Below are 21705 nucleotides of genomic sequence, written 5' to 3' on the forward strand. Positions count from 1 at the left end.
CTCTCTTAATACACTGTCTAGGAATTCTAATTAATTAACGTGTCATTTGAAACACAAATATCTGTGGCGTTTAAAATGGCTAAGGGGGTGTTTAGATGGGGCTAAAACTTTTTAGCCCATGTCACATCGGATGTTTGGACGCTAATTTGGAGTATTAAACATAGACTAGTAAAAAAACTAATTTTATAAATGAGAGCTAATCCGCGAGACGAATTTTTTAAGCCTAATTAATCCATAATTATCAAAAGTTTACTGTAACATCACATTGTCAAAATCATGGCGTAATTAGACTCAAAAGATTCGTCTTGCGAATTAGTCCAAGGTTATGGAATGGGTTTTGTAATTAGTGTATGTTTAATACTCTAAATTAGTGTCTAAACATCCGATATGACAGGGACTTGAAATAAGTCCCTAGAAACCAAACAGGCCTTAAGATATCTTCATGCATGGTTTACAATTTAGTACCAGTAGTACTGCTATACTCTACTACTTACCTAGGCAGCTGGTATAGGTATTAGGTGCTTGCACACCTGGATTAGTTCAGAAGTCGGTTCCTGGCACTTTGGCACTTTGCGGCGGATCTGTGGAGACTACAGTGAGAGAATCCAATACGTACGCTACCTAGACTGCCCTCTACGGATGAGATTCCCTAAAAGAGCACAAGCAAAACGCTGTAATCTGTAAGCACCACGCACGCAGCATGCATGGCTAACAAAGCACACAAAAACCTCGTTGGAAAGAGCCAAATTGTCGTACCAACACGGCATATGCTCGTCAGCTCGTACGTGCGTACCCACCTTGGGCGCCTTCTCTAGCTCCCGGTGCCAGACAAACACGGTGGAAAACTGGAACTGTATGTGGTTTTCACACCCGTGACACGTGTAGCGTAGGTGTAGCCGGCCGGTGAAGAAACTTCCGGTCTGTGCACACACGCGCGCGGCTAGCAGGCAGGCCGGGTTCCGTTCGGTTCGCGATGCGTCGGCCGGCCACGTCGCGCGGCGCGGAAGCGCCGTGACACATGCGCCGACGTGAGCGATCGATCGGCGGGTAGTACGTCGCACTGGGGAAGCTGCTCACGTGGACGGAATGGGCGCAGCTGCTGACCTGACACCACCACGGGGCCCCGCGCCCGCGAAACGTTGCCGATATATACTAGAAGAGAAGTCCCCCGCGCGACGTCGACAAGTCGACAAGTGCGAGGAGCTAGCCATGTGGGTCGTGCCCGCGCGCGCCACGGCACGGCAACCCCGGAAACGGCCGAAACAGCGGCCAACGCCAAAAGTCCAAACCTCCCCCGCGCCGCGGCCGCCGATCATCAGAGCCCGCCGACGGCCGCGATCGCGCAGACCGCGCACGGCGTGGCGGGGGGAATCGTCGCAGTCGGACGGAGCGCCACGCCTTTTGACCGCGCGGTGTGGGGGGGTGGGTGGTGGCGTACGGCGGTAGCCGGCGCGGTAGAACCGATCGATCGATCGATCCCCCCACGCAGATAAAACCAAACCCCCGATCCCTTTCTACCGTCCCAAACTCCCCATTTCCAACGTGAATTCCTCACCCTCCTTCCTTCCTTGCGTGTTTCCTTCGCCTTCCGCCCGGTATTTCTTATACCCCCCCTCGTCCAACCCGGCGCTATTCAATTCACCGATTTCGTTCGTTCACCCACCACAACTCCTCCAGCGAGTCGGGGACTCGGGGTAGATCGTAGAAATACGGAGTATACATACGTACACCGCTACATTTCTAGATTACAGTATTTACAGATACGTGGGCAACGTGATCACGCAGCTTATTAGCATTTGTTAAGTGCGTAGTTCGTTCGTTCGTTGATTGATTGTGTTGAATTAATTGAGAGGGGCTAAAGATAGTAGTAGTGGTTGGTTGGTGCGGTTGCGGCGGGTGATCGAACGATGGAGGTGTGCTGCTGCTCGACGTCATCGGCCGTGCCCGGGAGGAGGTTCGCGGCGGCCGGGGCGGCGGCGGCGGCGGTGGCGGCGAGGTGGGGCGCCGTGGGGGTCGGGAGGGCGGTGGTGCTGGCGCACCCGCTGCGCCCGGCGCCGCGCGGCGGGCACGCGCACGCGCAGCAGGCGGGCGCGCGGCGGGCGCGGCGCGCGGTCGTCAGGGCGGTGTTCGAGCGGTTCACGGAGCGGGCGGTGAAGGCGGTGGTGCTGTCGCAGCGGGAGGCCAAGGGGCTCGGGGAGGGCGCCGTGGCGCCGCGCCACCTGCTGCTGGGGCTCATCGCCGAGGACCGGTCGGCGGGCGGGTTCCTCTCGTCGGGGATCAACATCGAGCGCGCGCGCGAGGAGTGCCGCGGCATCGGCGCCAGGGACTTGACCCCCGGCGCGCCGTCGCCGTCCGGCTCCGGGCTGGAAATGGACATACCCTTCTCCGGCAGCTGCAAGCGGGTGTTCGAGGTCGCCGTGGAGTTCTCCCGGAACATGGGCTGCAGCTTCATCTCCCCGGAGCACCTCGCCCTCGCGCTCTTCACCCTCGACGATCCCACCACCAACAGCCTCCTCAGGAGGTAGGTAGCTGTTAAACTGCTTAGCTTACTATTATATCCGCTTTGATTCTGTTAGGAAATTTTTATTGCTGCTGTTCATTATCACCTCAATTTCTCATCCGATCCACTCTGATGCCACTTGTCTCTTGTAAGCACAACGACAATCACTCCAATTGTTTGTTTGTTCCTCATAAGAAACACACACCATTTTGTCATCTGATAGTAATATAACCTTTTAGCTAGTTTAGAAAAAGTCCATGGATAATCCATCACCAATCAGTGTTTTAATGCTATACCGAAAGTTTAAGTTGGTACAGAGAGGATCTAATGAATGTAACTCACTGTACTTATGGAAACAATATGATGGAATCATTTTACCATGATAATTTGTTACCCTGTCCTTTTCACCGTCTGTGCCAACATAAATAGATCTTGTTATTTGTTGCAGCTTGGGAGCGGATCCGAGTCAACTAGCATCAGTAGCGCTTACCCGACTCCAAGCGGAGCTTGCGAAAGATTGCAGAGAACCTGCAGGAGCATCATCTTTCAAAGTACCCAAGAAATCTCCTGCTGGAGCTGGAAGATCTGCCTTCTCGAAATCTTTAAATTCAAAGAAAGGTCAGGAAGCTGCTGTTTATTGAAGCTCATATGCATGATTGTTGATGGTATTGGCTAAGGAAGTTGAATGCAACTTTGTCATGTTTGCCATTTCAGAAAAGGGTGCGCTTGATCAATTTTGTTTAGATCTGACCACACAAGCTAGTGGCGGGTTTATTGATCCTATCATTGGCCGTGAGGAGGAGATTGAAAGAGTAGTTCAGATAATATGCCGACGGACAAAGAACAATCCTATTCTTTTGGGTGAGGCAGGTGTTGGCAAAACTGCAATCGCTGAAGGGTTGGCTCTTCGAATTGCAAATGGAGATGTCCCCATTTACCTTGTGGTAAGCTTGAATTGCAAATGATGGATGATACAAGAAAATTCGTTTTGTAAAATTCAGCTTTACAACAATAGTATTCTCAGTTCTCACATTTAAAATTACCACACAGGCAAAGCGTATAATGTCATTGGACGTTGGTCTACTTATTGCTGGTGCAAAAGAAAGAGGTGAACTGGAGTCCAGGGTTACTAGTTTAATTCGTGAAGTCCGGGAAGCAGGTCAGCTAGTAATGCTATCTGAATGTTAAATCATACATAAGGCTTTCTGGATTTGATCTTGACATTCAAGGTTGCCTCCAAATTTGGTGCAGGGGATGTTATTCTTTTCATTGATGAGGTTCACAATCTTATTGGATCTGGCACTGTTGGAAAGGGTAAGGGTGCTGGCCTTGACATTGGCAACTTGCTGAAGCCCCCACTTGCTAGAGGTGAATTGCAGGTATTACATTTATCATGTTTCTTACTACACGCTCTTGTTCTATGTAGGAAAGAAAGAACATCTTTCTTAACAACCATATTTCTTATCTTATAGGCAATATTTCTTTTTATTTTTAGTGCATTGCAGCTACAACTCTAGATGAACACAGAATGCATTTTGAGAAGGATAAGGCTTTGGCTCGCCGCTTCCAGCCAGTATTAGTAGAGGAGCCTAGTCAGGTATTGCAGATATTTTCATAATGAAGTTAGGTGATTTTACTTGTACATTTGTTTCTCAACCACAATTAGAACACATTGCAGGATGATGCTGTGAAGATATTACTTGGTCTTCGTGAAAAATATGAAACATATCACAAATGCAAATTTACCTTAGAAGCCATCAATGCAGCAGTTTATCTGTCAGCAAGATATATTCCTGACAGGCAGCTCCCTGACAAGGCCATCGATCTGATTGATGAAGCTGGCAGTAGAGCTCGAATGGAATCATTTAATAGGAAGAAAGAAGGGCAGTCTTCAATCCTCTTAAAGTCGCCAGATGAATACTGGCAAGAGATAAGAGCTGCTCAAAACATGCATGAAGTGGTAATGGGGCATTTCCTACTTGTTATATGATGATTTTGTTTGGTCCATCATCAGGTGTTAAATATATAACCTGTTCTGTCCTAAATTACTCAGGTGTCATCAAACCAGATGAAGTATTCCCCTCGTCAAGAGAATGGCAGTGCTGCCATTAAAGCACCAAGCGAGGACATGAATGAGTTGACATCTGAACTCCAAGTTGAGGAGTAAGTTTTCTCATGACAACATGTGCACTATAATCTCCATTATCTGTCCTCTCACAATGGAACTTTATTGGAATAATGCAGACCAATTGTAGTTGGAACAGAGGAAATTGCAAGAGTTGCCTCATTGTGGTCAGGGATACCAGTCCAGCAGTTAACTGCTGATGATAGAAAGCTTCTCGTAGGACTAGATGGTGAACTCAGAAAGCGTGTGATTGGTCAAGATGATGCTGTTATGGCAATATCTAGAGCGGTGAAGAGATCACGTGTTGGCCTCAATGATCCTGACAGACCTATTGCCACTCTACTTTTCTGTGGTCCGACAGGAGTTGGTAAAACTGAGCTTACTAAAGCTCTAGCAGCTAGTTATTTTGGATCGGTAAGTCATTCTATCCATGTTGTGATCTGGTTATTTTGACACATTTGCATATGATTCATAGAATGTGGCTTGACAAGGGTTTTTTCTGGTAAACAGGAATCTGCTATGCTTAGATTAGACATGAGCGAGTATATGGAGAGGCACACTGTGAGCAAGCTCATAGGCTCTCCTCCAGGGTACATCGGATATGGTGAAACTGGTACTCTGACAGAAGCTGTCAGGAGAAAGCCATTTACTGTAGTATTACTTGATGAGATAGAGAAAGCTCACCCTGATATTTTCAACATTCTTCTCCAAATTTTTGAAGATGGGCATCTGTCGGACTCACAGGTACTACATCAGTAGATTCTGATATGCAACTGCTTTGTTACATGTCCATTAGTAAGTTTCAAATAGTAGAGTTACATGGACAATTTTTTGCAATGTTCTATCCCTAGAAAGTAAACTAAAAAATGGTTCTGCATTTATATTTCTCATTGTTTTCGGATGAAATTTAAAGTAGTTCATAATCATATGCCGAATATGTTTTATTTACGTTAGAGCTTTGTGTGGACTACAGGGCCGCAGAGTGTCCTTCAAGAACACATTGATTGTCATGACATCAAATATTGGTTCTACATCAATTTCAAAGGGAAGACGAAGCATGGGTTTCATGACAGAAGATACTGAATCAAGCTCATATGTTGCAATGAAATCTCTAGTAATGGAAGAGTTGAAGGCATTTTTCCGTCCAGAATTGCTCAACAGAATCGATGAGATGGTTGTATTCCGTCCCTTAGAGAAAACTCAGGTTAGTTTCTTACTCTTGGCCCTGAATTTCTTAAAAAAATCTTACATATGCTTAGTCAACTTATATAATAATAACTCCGTTAGTCAGTTACTATAAATACCTGATAAAATATTTTATTTAGCTATGCAACTAGTTAGACACACAACTAAAGTGACATAATTGTCAATGCTAATTCCTATTCTGCAGCTTCTGATCAGATGAGAAACTAATGCCCCATTTACATGATTGCAGATGCTAGCAATTCTTGATATCATCCTACAAGAAGTGAAGGGTAGGCTGTTAGCCCTTGGAATAGGCCTCGAGGTGTCCGATGCAATGAAGGACCTGATTTGCGAAGAAGGCTATGACAAGAGCTACGGTGCGCGGCCACTGAGGAGAGCCGTCACCCACCTGATTGAGGATGTGATCAGCGAAGCAATTCTATTTGGCGAATACAAGCCTGGGGACACGATACTGATGGATATTGATGCCGGGGGGAAACTTTGCATGAGCCACCTGAATGAGAAGGTTGTCCAGTTGTCTGATCCGACACGGACATTCTGAAGTTCTGCATACTGCTTAGTACATTAGAGATCTAATTTTTCATTCTTTCGAGATTACTAATTCTTTTTTTAGGTAGACACGGAATATATTTCATTATGTACATAACAGTTAAGGGATTCGTTCGGGCATATAAATGTCTTAAAACTTGTACCCAACTGTATATTGTTGTTCAATTGATCAAATATATTATTTTGAAACCATAGTTGCGGAATGTTATCGTTGATTCGTCATTAATTTTCTGTTCTGTGTATTCACGAAACAAGACTTATTTTAATGGAGTAGGTTACAAGGATACTTCCTCCGTTCCTAAATATAAGAGATTTTGGTTAGATGTGATGTATTCTAGTACAACGAATCTAGATATGAGACCATCCGTGTGGTGAAATTATACAAACCACAACCTAAGTTATATGTGAAAACTGAAAAGAACATACGCGGAGGTGCTATTGAAATCCTTGAATATACGTACATATAAAACTTCACTATCTAGCTCAAATTCATTTCGAAGATATGAAATCTACGACCATTAGAACGTATAGTATAAATACTACATATTGAAGTTTCACCGTTTCACTCTGTTCATTTCTGTGTTTCTGAATTTCGTTCCTTCAAACTAAATCAAGTTTTAACATCTCTGTTTGTGAATTTCATTCCTTGCAGACTAAATCAAGTTTGATCAAATTTTTGCATGGTTAGAATTGGTGGTCTCCACACAACACATTCCCAATCTGCTAGATGTTGCTCATCCTATTTACTAATTTCTCAACATCGTAGAATGACACGTACAACATCCCAAGTTTTTCCTTGTCAGTTGACACAACAGAATCACCGATGCCTTTACTAGACACAAAAACATTTTATTCGCCTTGCAAATGATCTGCCTCTTGAACAGGATGTATACAATGTATCACAAGCATGTGACTAATAGTTGCACAAAATTCAATAGGAAGATAAAAACTAATTACCATCCAACAGTAACTAGCCCCCCCCCCCCCCTTCTCTCAAAAAAAAAAAACCTTTATGATGAATACGTTGCCTAGGAAGCATATCATAAAAAAAACAAAGATGGCATAGCTTCAGATAATACAGTCCTACGCAATCCAAGGAGCCATGAGCCAAGGGCTGAGAGGCTTCACCGTGCTTTTCCAAACTCAGGATCCCTGGAAAAAAATATATAAATGACATCAGACAGAAATTTGGCCTACCTTGCATTGGGTCCCAAAACTAGTTCCGTGTCCTTAAATTTTGAATATAAAACTATCATTTAAGTTGAATGGATTGGGGAGGGACGCTCACAAACCTTTTAATTTGATCGAGTATCAGAAGTCTGGGGCCAGGGGGAATCTTCACATCTCTCAGAGCACTGAAGCAGCAGTCAACATATTAGTGTGGACATGTAAATTTTTCCTTCTTCAGAAATGGTGTTGATTACAAACAAAAACAATGACTTGCCTGTCGGTAAGGAGAGGCAAAGTTTGATCAGTGAGTAGACCCTTCTTAAAATTCTTCTCATATTTCTCGAGGCCTAGTTTTTGCAGCATGCTCCTTGCACGGGAGTAGTACAGATCCTCGCTCTGTGGCTTTGAGAACTTCTGCCCAATCTGAACAGAATGAATTAACAGGTAGAACTAGTAAGCTACAAGGAATACTGGATAAAACATCAAAACGTCATATCAATGGTTGAAGGCTAGTGACAAGATAACCAAATAATAGTAAATTTACTAAAATCAAAATGTGCTACTAAAATTATGTGTGATAATTCCACATGCAAAGATCAAGGTAGAAAGAAAAATACTTATAGAACCTGTACTTCAACAGAATTGTTTCATCGGAATATGGGTTTCAAATTTAAACTCACTATAATTTGCTCTCGCGTATCCCATCCAAAATCGTCAAGGTCCTATCCAAATACTTCCATAAACAGCAAAGTAGCTTCTTTTGTACCAAATCTCTTCACTTCTGGAGGCCTAAGGTTAGGAGGTTTGCATGTCTAGCCAAGCTCTATGGATACCTCAAAATGGAGTTTGTAACAACTAACAAGAAAGAAAAAAAGTGGCATGGTGACACTGCCAAAGCTCATTGCTGTCATAAATACTTAGTCTGTTTCATCATTTCCATACATGATAGACTTCAACCGACAAAATAAAATGAAGTATACATGCGGTACCCATATGAATTACATACTCTAGCTACGCTTAAGCAAGATTGTTAGAAATATACTCCTATAGCTAGGCTTAAGCAAGATTGTTAGAAATATACTCCTAAATTAAGCAAAACATTTCAGGAGTCGTTAATATCTGCCAAGTTATAGCAGGTCTCCACAAGGAGGATAAAATTGTATTTCCACAAATAGTGACATACCAAATCAACTTCAGGGTACAGAAGATGTCAAAGGTTAGTAATAAAATGGAACGAGCAGGAAAATGACAACAAAAACCATTAACCAGCAAATACATCTAGATTCTTACCATGAAAAAGCCACCTTGAAATATTGCAAAAGCAGCACCAGTTGTAATTGCATTTGCAACTGGATTGGGAGTTCCCATTCCACTAACTATGGAGAACAGAGCACCAGAACCAAAAGCAGCTGCCATGCTACACATACAGAAAAGACATTTTTTTCTCTAGAATAAAGCAACGAGTATGTATTATTAACTCGAACTAATAGTTCCATCCAGAAATCTGAATATGAACAATTTATCCCTGTCTTTAATGGTTCATATCTGGAAATCGCAATCAAGCATTTACAAGATTAATTTGCATATATCAAACACCAAACTAGTTATATAAGTTGCGTTCTTTTAAATGTAGTGCCAATCTAGATGAAATTCCAAGACTCACCTGCCCTGGATGTCCTCACCACCACGTATCCTTCTCATTACACAAGATATGCCTGCATTTGCACCAGTCATAACTGCAAAATTCCGGGCTTGCACCAATGGTCCACCAGCTAAAGCCTACAAATAGATCCAACCTTGATGTGTAAAAATTCAAATACTGGGAGACATCTGTGTGGCCTCTAAATGGCCAACATGAAAAATGCCACCCTAAAATTAAGTTCATGATTACATAGTTCATGGGTGAGCCTTTTAATCTATTGTAGATTACTAGATTGTAATCTCAAAGTGAAATCTGTGCTATAGCTACACGCAAGCTTGGAACTAGTGATCAAACAAATGAATATATTTTCTAGTACATTACAACCATTAATCTACTTCACTCTCCATTCTTTGTTATTGATGTACCGAATTGGCTCCCTTCACCAGCATCTAATTCTATGCCAGACTAACCGATCTTTGTGCTCTAGAAACAATTTGTAGTTTTGTACATAGAAAAACTTCAAACTGCAATCCGGGAGCAATATCACGCATTAGCAAGAGAGCCCACTCTATAAATGGCCATTACGTTGTTAACGATATTCATACAGATGTATCATGATCAATCAATTTAGTAAGCCGAATCTACGAAAGCAAGAGCAGATTGTTCCAGTTGTGTTTAGATTGCAATCTTGATACAGCACGTTGTAAATCGTTAGTAAACATCAGTTTTCTTCACGAAGAATTCATCAAATGCGCCAAAAGGAGAATCGGGTAGAAGATGCGTTGGCAACCTGAGCCTGCTTGAAGGACGCCATGGCTTGCGGGTTCGCGTTGGGCGGCGGCGGCGGCGGCGTCGGGAACGGGGAACCCCCGTCGGCGGTGAGCGTGCCCATGAGGCCCCCCAGCGCCGCCCCCTGCACCGCCCCCACGGCCGTGGTCACCGCGGCCTCGATGTGCGTCGGCTGCTCCGCCATCCACTTGCGGAACCCCGCCTCCAGCGCCTTCACGCGCCCGCTCCACTCCTCCACCAGGCTCCCCCCTCGCGCCGCCGCCGCAGACGCCGACGACGACGACGCCATCGCCATCGTCGCTCACCACACCAACCTCTCTTCTCGCTGCTTCGCTTCTCGTCGTCTTCCTCCGATGGAGACGCACACGCCTTTATCCCCCCTCCCCCCCATCGAAGGCTTCGCTTAACTAGGCCGAGGCCCATTTGGTTCTGTTAACTAGGCCCATTGGTGTGCTACCTCCTCCGCTTGTGCGGAGCGGCGCGAGGTGTCCATGGCGGGGCGGTGGCTGCGGGCGGCGAGGGGGATGGGGGGGAGGAGGAGGAGGGGGTGGTCGGAGGCGCCGGCGTTCGCGGCGGAGCAGCGGGCGACGCTGGTGAACGTGAAGCTGAAGTGGGTGAAGGACCGGGCGCTCGACGGGGCGGTGTCGCGGGAGCGCGACCTGCGCGCCGCCCACCACCTGCTCGACGTCGTGTCCGCCCGGCCAGGCCACCGGGTATCGCGCCCGGAGCTCCTCGCCGATAGCTCTGTGCGCAGGGCGTTCGGGGGCGTGGACGGGGTGGACGCGTTTCTAGCCAGGTACCACACGCTCTTCGCGCTGCGCCGCGGCGGCGGCGTGTCCCTCACGGACGCGGCGCTCGACCTCCGGCGGCGGGAGGTGGACTGCCTCGTCGAATCCGAGCCCGACCTCGTGTCCCGCCTCCGCCGCCTCCTCATGCTCACGCTGCCGCGGTCGCTCCCCCTCCACACCGTCGACCTCCTCCGCTGGGACCTCGGCCTGCCCCGCGACTACCGCGCCTCCATCCTCCGCCGCTACCCCGACCATTTCGCCCTCGACCAGCCCGAGGGCGATGAGCGCGTCTGGCTCCGCCTCCTCTGGTGGGACGACGGTCTTGCCGTCTCCGAGCTCGAGAAGAGCACCGCTGGCGGCGGCGGCGGTGACACCACTTGCCTCCCCTTCCCGGTGAGCTTCACGAAAGGGTTTGGTCTCAGAAGCAAGTGCATCAACTGGCTGAAGGAATGGCAGGCGCTTCCGTACACCAGCCCCTATGCCGATCCCTCAGGCCTCGATCGCCGCACCGATGTGTCGGAGAAGAGGAATGTAGGAGTGTTCCATGAGCTGCTGCACCTCACGGTGGCGAAGAGGACGGAGCGCCGCAATGTGAGCAACATGAGGAAGCTGCTCGGCATGCCGCAGAAGTTCACCAAGGTGTTCGAGCGCCATCCAGGCATTTTTTACCTCTCTAGAGTGCTTGGCACGCAGACAGTTGTGCTCAGGGAAGCTTACGGTGGTGGAAGCCTGCTGCTCGCGAAGCATGCACATCCACTTGCTACTATCAGGGAGGAGTATTCGGCAGTGATGAGGGCGGCATTGCCACCAAGGAGGAGGAGGAGTAGGGAAAGTGACTCGTGCAGCGAGCAGGATGAGGAATGTGTAGGAGGAGAAGAATTTGAACTCACTGAATGAATGCTTCTGTGCAGTGAATCAATTTTGAGTGCACTAAAATGAAGAAGATTTAGTTGGATCACACAATGACTTGTTAGGCCCAAAAGGACTTGGTGAACCTCATCAGATGGATGCCCTACGATGTCAATGGCTCAGCAGGTATGTTCGGTTGCACACCTTGTCACCTTCATACAGTAACCTTGAAGAAAAACTGCAAGATGTTTAGCCTTAAGATTCTACATTGGTTTAGAATTTCTGGCTTCTTCAGTCTGTCATTCAAATTTAATTTTTGGTCTATGTTGTTGGCAATTATGAACCAAGAAATAAGATTTGAGTACCGTATACTTTGACTGAGCATAACGTCTCAATTAATTTATGTTTTGCATGTTGGCACTGAAAGAGTGATTACTTATTTTATTTTCCTTTTCAAAGAAAAGTTGCTTGAAAATTTAACTATTTCCCTTTCACTGTTTAAATTTCTGGACAGGAGTTCAAACCAAATCATAAGCATGTAACTTAGACTTGTTATTTTTTGCTACCTGCATGCAGTAATTTGATGAAGAGTGGCTTTGGGACGAGCAGACTGTATGCACATTAGAACTTGCAAAGTTTGAAGCATGCACATTTGCTGCTTGGGCCATGTGAGAATTGGACCTCATTTGTGCTGCTGGACTTGAGCCAAGCGGCAACATTGCCTACCAGAAATGCTCCAGTGGCACCACCAGCAGGATTTCATCATATGTTACATGAAAAAATCTATAGCATCTATCTGGTTATTTGTGTTCTTGTTAACTGTACTATGTGCATATATGTTCATCTAGTAATGAACTTGTACTTTTATTGCAGCTGTCTTGCTTTGTTGTGTCCATTCATATGTTTCTATGTAGATAGCATACACAGTTGCATATCCATATTATGCGTAAAACTTATTGACCTAGTTTGTAACCCAATAGATAGTGTGCAATTTGATGGTAAAATGTGTGGAATCAATTGTTCAAACTCCATATTCCTTCCTACTTCCCGGTATATGACTTGCAGCTAGTAGTCTCACTTTCAGGGGGGTTCTGAAGTTATGACAGTTCATAAGTTTATTAATCTAAAACTAAATCGAATAATTCAGTTTCCAAGGATCATAAACAGTTCATTCAATTAGGAGACTCTAGTTATAACAGTCCTTTATGTTTGCTAATGTGATGTAATTTACAAAAACATATTGTTTTCAATCTTTGTTTGAACTTTGAACTGATATTTTCTTTTCTTGTAATATCCATGATATAATCCTTACCAGCCTTACTACTTTCTTCTGCATCATGTTGTTGCTTTCTTTCAATTCTTAAAACAATCAAAATAAAAAGGTTAATGAATCAAGATCCAATTTATATTGTACTGCTACTTAGTTAGCTCATTTTGTACTGTTCTTTTCATACCGTCTAAATTCTCCTCTCCAGCATTATAATTGAAGGGGTATTTAGTTGGACACTCCAAAGGTGCCTTGTTTGAAATTCCAAAGATCCTCTCTTTTCTGAGTATGTGTTCGACAAAAAGTACACTGTATTGAGTTTGTTTAAAAGGTTCTTGAATAGATCGCTTTGATCGCTTTGACTATTTGCATATGAATGAAAACCCAAAGCCATGACTTGATATGTAGAACTCAGGGGTTCTTTGTGTGATAGAGTTATCACTGATCACTACTCCCTCCGTTTCTGGTTATAAGACGTTTTGACTTTGGTCAAAGTCAAACTGCTTTAAGTTTGACCAAGTTTATAGAAAAAATGAGCATTCCAATAGGTTCAATATATGATTGCATAGAGCCATAGAGTTTACATAGATATATCATATAGCCAAGATATGATTCATGAGTAAGGATCATGACACCTGGGAATGTCATTCATTCATTCTAGTAAGAAGAAAATAGTTTAAAGTTAGGAAAGACAACAGAACTCGATTTTTCATGAGACAATCTGGATCTTCAGTTTAATATTTTATTCCAGCAGTCGTGTTTAACTGAAAATACTCAATTGAATGATTGGATTTAGTTTCTGGGCTCTGAATTCAATAAAAGACTGCAGTAGGTAGGGTTTTGTGTGACGCTCTTCCTAGAAATGTCTTCAGTTAGTGATTTACTCTCCATTCTCAGTTGCACAATGATTGTCTCGTATGATTAAATGCAAATACTCTTATGTTTAGCAGTACAAGGATTATGTGTATATGCATGTCACAGCAAACACTAGGGAAAGGATCAGAGGGCCCTAAGCCTCTGGGATACTGACAATGGTGGAAAAGGTGAAAACCAGAATGGCAGCATAGAGCCAGTTTCAATTGAATCTAGTATTTAGGCTCAGACCAACAAAAGGGCTTCACAAAGTAGGTTTTCGAGGGTCATGCTCATGTGTGACACTCGAACTAAAAAGGCTCTGGTAGTGAGAACTCTCTACCTCTCAATTGTTGCATGGTTATCGTCTCATATGATTACTTCCAATGACCAGTTGGTGACTAGCAGTATTGGTCTGATAATTGATTATTGTAGATTTAACCCATCTTCATGATGGATGTCAATCAGCTAACAGCCATTCTCTGTAGACTTGTTTGTTAGAACTTGAGGACCATTAGCAACAAGTACTGTTTACTGGGCACCTCTTGTCTGCGGATATTATTAATATCGGATGCATCTAATATCACAGATGCCCTGTTAATTATTCACAGACATTTATGGGTATGACTAGACATCCTCATAAACTACTTGTGAAGGGTATGAATCTCTTTTTTCCTGAATAGCTAATAGCCTTGTAATACTAGCTAGCAAGCTTTTGAATTTTCCGCTAGCTTATCGGTCTTGAAGCAATAAAATGTATAGAAGATTAACTAGCAAGCTATGATTTTTTTTTCAGGCGAGTCATTAGCCACATGAACAAAGTGGTCATTTTGTTGCTGAGGTTTTTTTGTGGCATTTTAGTATTTACTTTTTCTTTTCGCAAAAAGAAAAGTACTTACAATCTCTAGCATTAGAATCAGAAGGTTTTCTCCTTACAGTACTGCGATTCCATGAAACTGTAGAACTCTTGAGTCTTTTAACTTACAGAACCTCCGTAAAACATTTTTTATATATTCATGAGAAGACTAAAATTTTCATAGGCTTCTATTGGGGGCAACTGGCCTGAGTATCTAAATATTACCCATGGCTGTTAATCTTACTTCACAAAATTATCATGTGTAACTTTACAGATACCAAGTGCGATCCATATTAAGATCATAAAAATATCCTACAGCAAAGAAGCATCAGCATGTTCAAATCAAACTGTATCAGATTAATGACAGATCCTCTTAATTTCGTTCAGTCCCACCTGTTTCTGTTGTAATGTTGTCACATCAAATAGATCTGCATCTAGATATCACTTATTTTTCTAGTCTTGCGCAGATGAGTATTGATTTGTACACTTGCATACTTGGTGAGTCTCTAACGCTTCTATTCACCTGCTAGCAATTTTTTGGGCATCCTGCTAAAGAACCTATGAGCAGATGGAACCAATTTAACATTTTTTTAAGGCAGTACTCTTTTGCTACATTGATCAGGAATACTCTCTTTTACAGCTTGGTGGATGATAGAAAGTCATCTTTTTAGTGGAAAGGTAGAAGATCATCAGAGATCCAAGATATGTGAGCAGCAAAGGCTCCAACAGGCAATCTGAGAGGTACATCAGATACCACAATTATTCCCTCACTGTATGACTGCAAATTTTAGCTTATGCTGAATTATCAACAATCAAGCTGCATGGTATTAACTTTAGTCTGCATCAATCATAAGCTTTGCACTACTGATTACTTGCTATTATAGAACAAGATGGGGGCGCATATTTCATGCATTCATACTGTAATGCTGTTAAAGTGTAGCTATAGCAAGGTCCACCAATGCTATCATGTAGGCTACAAAAGTACAGAACCAAGGTACAACATTCCCTGGCGCCAATGAAAATGTCATTTTCACAAGCATATATCAAATGATATGGTGGTCACCCAACAATGTTTGAAGCTACATTTAGTGGTTGTCTAACATCAGTTAACCTCGGGATTGTTTCAAATGAAATGCGTGAGTCTATTGCAAAAAGTACAAAAGGTGGCCACAGAACTACACCAATGGTCCAACACAACTAGGAGAAGTTGATTGTAGGTAGTGTTTTGTGCCTTATCCAAATGCAGGAACTAGGAAGGCACCCTGCTAGATTAGGGGCACAGGATCATGCAAGAAGGAGAGTGATAGAGTGATGTAGGACGATAGGACCAAGTGTGTTGTGGTGTTTCAAGCCTTTGTAGGAAATTATCTGTTGGCAACTAGGCAAAATTAGGACTTCGGAGAAAAAGACCAGAGATGATTTGGAGCTTTCAAAACCGGCCTCACATTGATCCATATGGGTGTGTAGGTCATGGACAAAACATGGTATTTAAAATTTTAAATACGAGGGATCTGAAATCCCCCACACCAGGGATACAATGATCCAGAATCACTATGGCCATACTTATCTCAGTGATGATATGTCCCACTTCCATTCACACAGCCTGCACATGCCTTGTACATTTGCAAACCTACCTCACTTTGTATATCACTGTTCCTAGAGGCTATATTTTAGCCAAGCATCAACTCCACAACCAGACAGGACAAAATTCCTAACCCATGCATCTTATAGTCTTGATCACATTCCGAAATCCAGCCTGCACTATTGACAAAACTCAAAAGTGTGGAGACCTCACTAGCATTGTTGGTCAGATCCCCAAATAGAGGTGAAAGAACCATATAAAAAGCATGATATCTTACACATCATCAGTTATGTTATAGAAGCACCGTATGTGATCTTAAAGTCTATAACAGTTCTATGACCTTCATGAACAAAAGATTGTAGAATCAGAATTACCTGGAAACATTACAGTTACCTAAATAGTTGGTGGAGACAGATACTACCACAAAAGCATGGGGTCGACTGACTAGTCAATCAGGGAAGAAACACCTAAATAGTGTAGAAACCGTAAGGATCCAACGGGACTAAATGGCATGTTTGGCCTATTGAGGTATCATATTATAAGATATTGTGTTAATGTGTTATTGAAATTATAGCAACAAGTTGGATGAGGTAGCTTATAGGAAATGAATACTTAAGCTTGTAGGCCCCATAAATCAACCTGCTTGTTGCTTCAGTTTTTCTTTGGAGGTAGAGAGAAATTTGAAGAGCAAGAACAATCCCTTGATGAGAAGTCAAGTCTTTTTTTGGCCTAGTGTACCCTATGAATACTACAACTTTACAAGTTCAGGAACAAGAGTATACGGCTAATCAAGTACTACTATTTACACTTTAATTCTGATTATATTAGCATTCCTGCAAGTCACATTTTTATGTTCCAACAATGTATGGTAGGCACTAATTTAGTCACTGGATACAAGCATCGAGCTCTGACGTCTCAAGTCAATTTGTCAAAATGAATTTCCTTTTCAACTATACTACATTTTCTATGACATTTCTTATCTGCATTTCACAGGGTGGGCTAAACATCAAAATGTGTCGTTCATGAAATTTTAATCTAATGAAAAACATGAGATAGTTGCTCTTTGTCGGGGTTGTCTGCTGATAGTAAGAGGTAAGTTTGCTCCTCAGGATGTTGTTTCTGTTTATTTTTTTTTTACCCTGGAACTATTGTTTGATTGTTTCTGTTCACACTTTTGGGCAAGAATAGCACATGGGTGATGGGTCTATCCTGCTTGTACTGCTGCTATAGCAACGCATCAATGGCATCAGGTACACATTGTAATATTCTGCAAGGCTACAACCGCAGCTATATGGCTGTATCATCTTGATCTGCTGTTACCGGTACTCTACATTGTAATGGAACAGTACTCATCCGGGGGGGACCATTCGTTTGGTCAATACCACTCCCAAATAAATACGGTTGCTGCATGTGAGACTGCATCTGAGCTCACTGGCCGGAGAATCCTAAAGCATTTTCTATTGATTGTTAGCCCAGGGCAAGGCGAAGATGAAGATAAAAAAGAAGGTCCATATGGGCGATGGGCACTCCTACCGTGCATGTTCCCCTCAAGCGACGCCTTCAATAACTGTGCTCTGATCTATCTTAACTTCCCTATTGAATCACAGGTTAGCTTGATCTGGTCACCACCCCCCCCCCCCCCCCAACTCTCTGCACAATGCAAAGCAAGGCATTCCCTTCCTCTACTCTCGAGACAGGAGTGTATATATTATACGCTTGGCCGTGTGTTGACGTACAACGATGGATTCTTGCATTGTGACAAAGGCACGAATTCAGCTGAGCCAGGTGCGTGCTACACTACGCCGTTGCTCAGCCTATCAGCAGCCGTCTTTGATTCACTCGAGGATAAAAACAACCATCTACTTTTGTTCCGTACTCCCTCCGTCCCAAAATAAGTGTAGTTTTGCACTATTTACGTTCAACGTTTGACCGTTCGTTTTATTTAAAAAAAATTTATGATTAGTATTTTTATTGTTATTAGATGATAAAACATGAATAGTACTTTATGTATGACTAAATATTTTTAAATTTTTCACAAATTTTTCAAATAAGATGAACGGTCAATGTTAAGCACGAATATCCACGGCTGTACTTATTTTGAGACGGAGATAGTACTAGCTTCCGTTGCACATTTCCACCCAATTGGAGACGAAAAACTATCCACGGGGCTCAGAGCACCACCAGCCAGCAATCGCGCGCAAGTTGTGACACGGCCCTACTATTACTGTACTACCCTTGCAGTTGCAGCCAAGGAGGAGAGGAGCTAGAGGACACTGGAGTCGACACGGGTGAGTGGCGTGTCAATCGCCGGGCGACCGGCTGCCGTCCCAGTGACCAACAAGACACGCATGCAGCGAGCAAAATGGGACTACGTACGTACGTACTGTACGTGGTGGTGTGGTGCTAGTGTGCACGCGCTAGCTGGCCTCCTCTGTTCCAGAAGCCAACACCGGGAGGGAGGGGATGCCGTGTGCGGCGCACAGGCAGGCCGGGGATCAGCAAATGATTGGCGATGACACGGTGGTGGATCCGTGGATGGATGGATTCGCTCGGGGAGAAACAGCAGCGGGGAAATAATTGGGGTGGTGGTGCCTGGTGCGACTGGTCATGGCAGGCATGGACGGACGGCCGAGCTGGAAATAATCCAATCCAAATCGTGTTCGCAAGTGCAAGGTTGGAGCTGTGTGTTTGTGTAGCGCGAGTGGTGTGATGAGTCCGTAGCAGCAATGATGGGGTCGTGCCGTGCTGCGGTTGGCCGGTCAAAGCCTCAAAGCTGGCGCAGCCTTCTGTGCTGCCGCTACGTGACAAGTAGTAGCAGCTCCCGTCCAGCTCGAAGCTTGGGGTTGGAACGGGGCTCGGAGTCCGGAAGAATCTGTACGCTAATACTCCCTCCGTCTCAAAATAAGTGTAGTTTTATATTATTTACGTTTAACGTTTGACCGTTTATTTTATTTGAAAAATTTTTATGATTAGTATTTTTATTGCTATTAGATGATAAAACATGAATAGTACTTTATGTGTGACTAATTATTTTTAAATTTTTCACAAATTTTTTAAATAAGACGGACGGTCAAACGTTGGGCTCAGATATCCACGGCTGCACTTATTTTGGGACGGAGGTAGTACTGTCCTGCACACTGCACTGCAGATGAGGTGAGAGCGAGGGTTTTAACTTCCCAATGGGATGGAGGAGGAGAGGCAGCAAAGACGACCGGAGCTTTCTTCTTCGCAGTGGCTTCAAAAGCCACACCAAGCTTGTCCTTCTGCTGTCGTCGACATGTCCACCATCGCGAGAATCTAAAATGCAACAGTAATCAGGATTTTGGGGCTGGAGTCAGTGGTTTCTGCGTGCCTCTGTGGTATAGTGTCAGGCTGTTTAAGCCGGCCCGGTCGTTGTTTCCACCTGGGGGCAGAATCATGCTTACTTGGACCCTGATATGACTTCGCTCCTCTCCGATGAGCCTGATCACAGCTGCTCAGCTGCAGCTTCCTTCCGTCGAAATGATGATCTCCAGTACTCATGCCTTCAGCATGTGTTTCTCTCGTGGCTGGCTGGAGACAGTAAGCATCTTTTTCGTTTCACTCTAACCTCTACAACGACTGTACTACGCCATTGCCGCAACAACGGATGCATATGCTTAATGCTTTGCACCGGAGGAGAGGCTCGACGATCTGAGAGACGGGAGGAGGAGAGAAAAAGGAAGCATGGAACGAGACAAACGGGAGCATATCTGCGGCATATGCATGGGACCCCTCGCGGCAGCAGCGGCCAGAGCCATCACGTGCCCGCCCAACGCAACCCAACCCCAGCTCACGCCAATGGACTAGTACTGCACAGTCCTGCTGCTGCCACTGCAAGCACTACTACCAGTCGGCCTCACCGTTGTTGATCCATCGACGCCATCCCGGCATGCTTGTACTCCGCCGCTAGCGGCTTCCAACTTCCAATCCCTCATCATACTACTTGTACTATCACACAAGATTGAGAGTGAGTTTGTGAGTGATCGAATCAATTATTCGACTCCGATACGAGCTACAGTACTACTCCTTCCGTTTTACAATGTAAAACTTTCTAGCATTGCTCACATATGTCTAGATTTATTAACATCTAGATGAATATGAGCAATGTTAGAAAGTTTTACATTGTGAAGGGAGTACTACATTGCAAAAAATTGCAGCAGCTGCAAGGGCATAAAAATTACAGGACGTAGTACGTTGGTTAGCTTTAGCTCGCCGAGACAAGATCCGGGAAAGGAGAGTGTGTACTGGTGGTAGTAGTATTGATTAGTGGAGAGAGTGGAGGGGCCCCTTTCCCAGAATGATAAGCCACTGATACCGCACGCACCCGGACGAGGGCTGCGACCCCATGCTCATGGCCGATAGTGCCCGTGCAACGCAACGTGCGTGCATGCATGCATGGACATGGGCTACGACGACGACGAGACCAACAATTGAATTGAATTCGGACCAGTGCAGGAGTAGAAGAAAGGTCGCTCTCTCCTCTCCCCATGCACTGCGGCGTCCGCAACTCCGCCCCATGTCTCGTCGTCGTCGTGGCTGGCTGCCATGGCCAGCCACACAGTGACACAGATACAGTTGTCTACATGTACTCCTAGTGTACAGTGTTGGCGTGCATCGCCTTCGCTGTGTCGTTTTTTTTCCCATCGCAGTATCACACCCAATTACCCCCATGATAGTTTGACCATTTGTCATATTTGAAAATTAATGTAAATATAAAAAAGATAAATCATAAATAATGTACTTTATATTTTGATAATAAAGAAAGACACAAACAAAATATATAATAATTATATATTTTTTAAATAAGACAAATGATTAAATGTTACAAACAAAAAATCAAAGCCACGGAGTACATGTATTTTGGAACGGATTAACTAGTAGTACTACAATTCAGAGGTTAGCGAAGACCTTTCCCGGACACCTTTTCATTTAGTAGTATCGTGCAGCGTTATTACCGGTCGCCGTCGTCCACCGGAGTGAAGAGGCGTTTGCCTTGAGGTCCGTGCGGCGCAGCGAGAAAGCTGCAGCGGGTCAGGGTCACGGGCTGCGTTTTGCAGCGCGGCGCGGGGCGGCCCGTGTTGTAATTGCGGCTTGGCGTTGCGTACGTAGAGTACGCTACGCGTGGTCAAAACTGTGCTTGTACTTGCAGGTAGGGTTTGTGAAGGCTGGCCACCTACTGAACTGACAAAATGGTCACACTGTCACTGACAAATTGGCCTGCCAGCCTGGCAGTAACAATTCTTGGCTTGGGTTCATCTTTCTGGTTCTTCTTCCACTGCCACGCCACCATCCCCCAACCACCCACCAAAGAATGGAGTAGTTAATGGTGAACTTAAAACGGATGGTTGGGTTCATCAATGGCTTTGAGTTGAATGTCACATTCATAGGAGTATCTGAAATCCGATGGAAAGGAAAGATTGTTTACGGTGGATTAGTGCTAGACTGCCTAGACAAGGCGACGAAATGGATGGTGATTCGAGGAACGAGTCGAAGAAATTTGACAGCAAAA

General features: G+C 44.4%; 3 protein-coding genes across 4 annotated transcripts; 2 read left to right on the forward strand and 1 right to left on the reverse strand.

Annotated features, from left to right (window-relative positions):
- Positions 1–1628: 1628 nt before the first annotated feature.
- Positions 1629–6587, forward strand: LOC4329520 (chaperone protein ClpD1, chloroplastic-like). Of its 2 annotated transcripts, none has more exons than XM_026023575.2 (12): positions 1629–2521; positions 2949–3118; positions 3215–3444; positions 3551–3659; positions 3752–3879; positions 3996–4097; positions 4167–4460; positions 4554–4663; positions 4745–5039; positions 5136–5369; positions 5599–5829; positions 6061–6574. In XM_026023575.2, the coding sequence occupies exons 1-12, from the start codon at positions 1908–1910 to the stop codon at positions 6370–6372; spliced, it is 2829 nt and encodes a 942-aa protein (XP_025879360.1). In that variant the 5' UTR covers positions 1629–1907; the 3' UTR covers positions 6373–6574. The 2 variants fall into 2 exon arrangements, with proteins under 2 accessions (XP_025879360.1, NP_001403560.1); NM_001416631.1 differs by having other exon boundaries at positions 1650–2521; positions 4179–4460; positions 6061–6587.
- Positions 6588–7208: 621 nt separating this feature from the next.
- Positions 7209–10323, reverse strand: LOC9267259 (chloroplastic import inner membrane translocase subunit HP30-2). The gene is made up of 6 exons (XM_015770008.3): positions 9983–10323; positions 9214–9329; positions 8841–8967; positions 7825–7973; positions 7673–7735; positions 7209–7532 (listed from the first exon to the last, which is right to left on the reverse strand). The coding sequence occupies exons 1-6, from the start codon at positions 10274–10276 to the stop codon at positions 7505–7507; spliced, it is 777 nt and encodes a 258-aa protein (XP_015625494.1). The 5' UTR covers positions 10277–10323; the 3' UTR covers positions 7209–7504.
- A 92-nt stretch (positions 10324–10415) lies between these two features.
- LOC107280065 (protein WHAT'S THIS FACTOR 9, mitochondrial) lies at positions 10416–12649 on the forward strand. Its single transcript, XM_015770007.3, has 2 exons — positions 10416–11804; positions 12195–12649. Exon 1 carries the CDS (start codon positions 10473–10475, stop codon positions 11664–11666), a length of 1194 nt encoding a protein of 397 aa, XP_015625493.1. The 5' UTR covers positions 10416–10472; the 3' UTR covers positions 11667–11804; positions 12195–12649.
- Positions 12650–21705: the final 9056 nt, after the last annotated feature.

Source organism: Oryza sativa, chromosome 2, assembly GCF_034140825.1.
Source record: "Oryza sativa Japonica Group chromosome 2, ASM3414082v1".
NCBI classification, from domain to species: Eukaryota; Viridiplantae; Streptophyta; class Magnoliopsida; order Poales; family Poaceae; genus Oryza; species Oryza sativa.

Bases quoted from the DNA above. Each gene is read 5' to 3' on its own strand.
- LOC4329520 (XM_026023575.2), top strand. From the start codon at position 1,908: ATGGAGGTGTGCTGCTGCTCGACGTCATCGGCCGTGCCCGGGAGGAGG. The intron at 2,522-2,948 runs GTAGGTAGCTGT...TATTTGTTGCAG, and splicing joins ACCAACAGCCTCCTCAGGAG to CTTGGGAGCGGATCCGAGTC. The intron at 5,040-5,135 runs GTAAGTCATTCT...TCTGGTAAACAG, and splicing joins CAGCTAGTTATTTTGGATCG to GAATCTGCTATGCTTAGATT.
- LOC9267259 (XM_015770008.3), bottom strand. From the start codon at position 10,276: ATGGCGATGGCGTCGTCGTCGTCGGCGTCTGCGGCGGCGGCGCGAGGG. The intron at 9,330-9,982 runs GTTGCCAACGCA...ATCTATTTGTAG, and splicing joins CGTCCTTCAAGCAGGCTCAG to GCTTTAGCTGGTGGACCATT. The intron at 7,533-7,672 runs GTTTGTGAGCGT...ATTTTTTTCCAG, and splicing joins ATACTCGATCAAATTAAAAG to GGATCCTGAGTTTGGAAAAG.
- LOC107280065 (XM_015770007.3), top strand. From the start codon at position 10,473: ATGGCGGGGCGGTGGCTGCGGGCGGCGAGGGGGATGGGGGGGAGGAGG.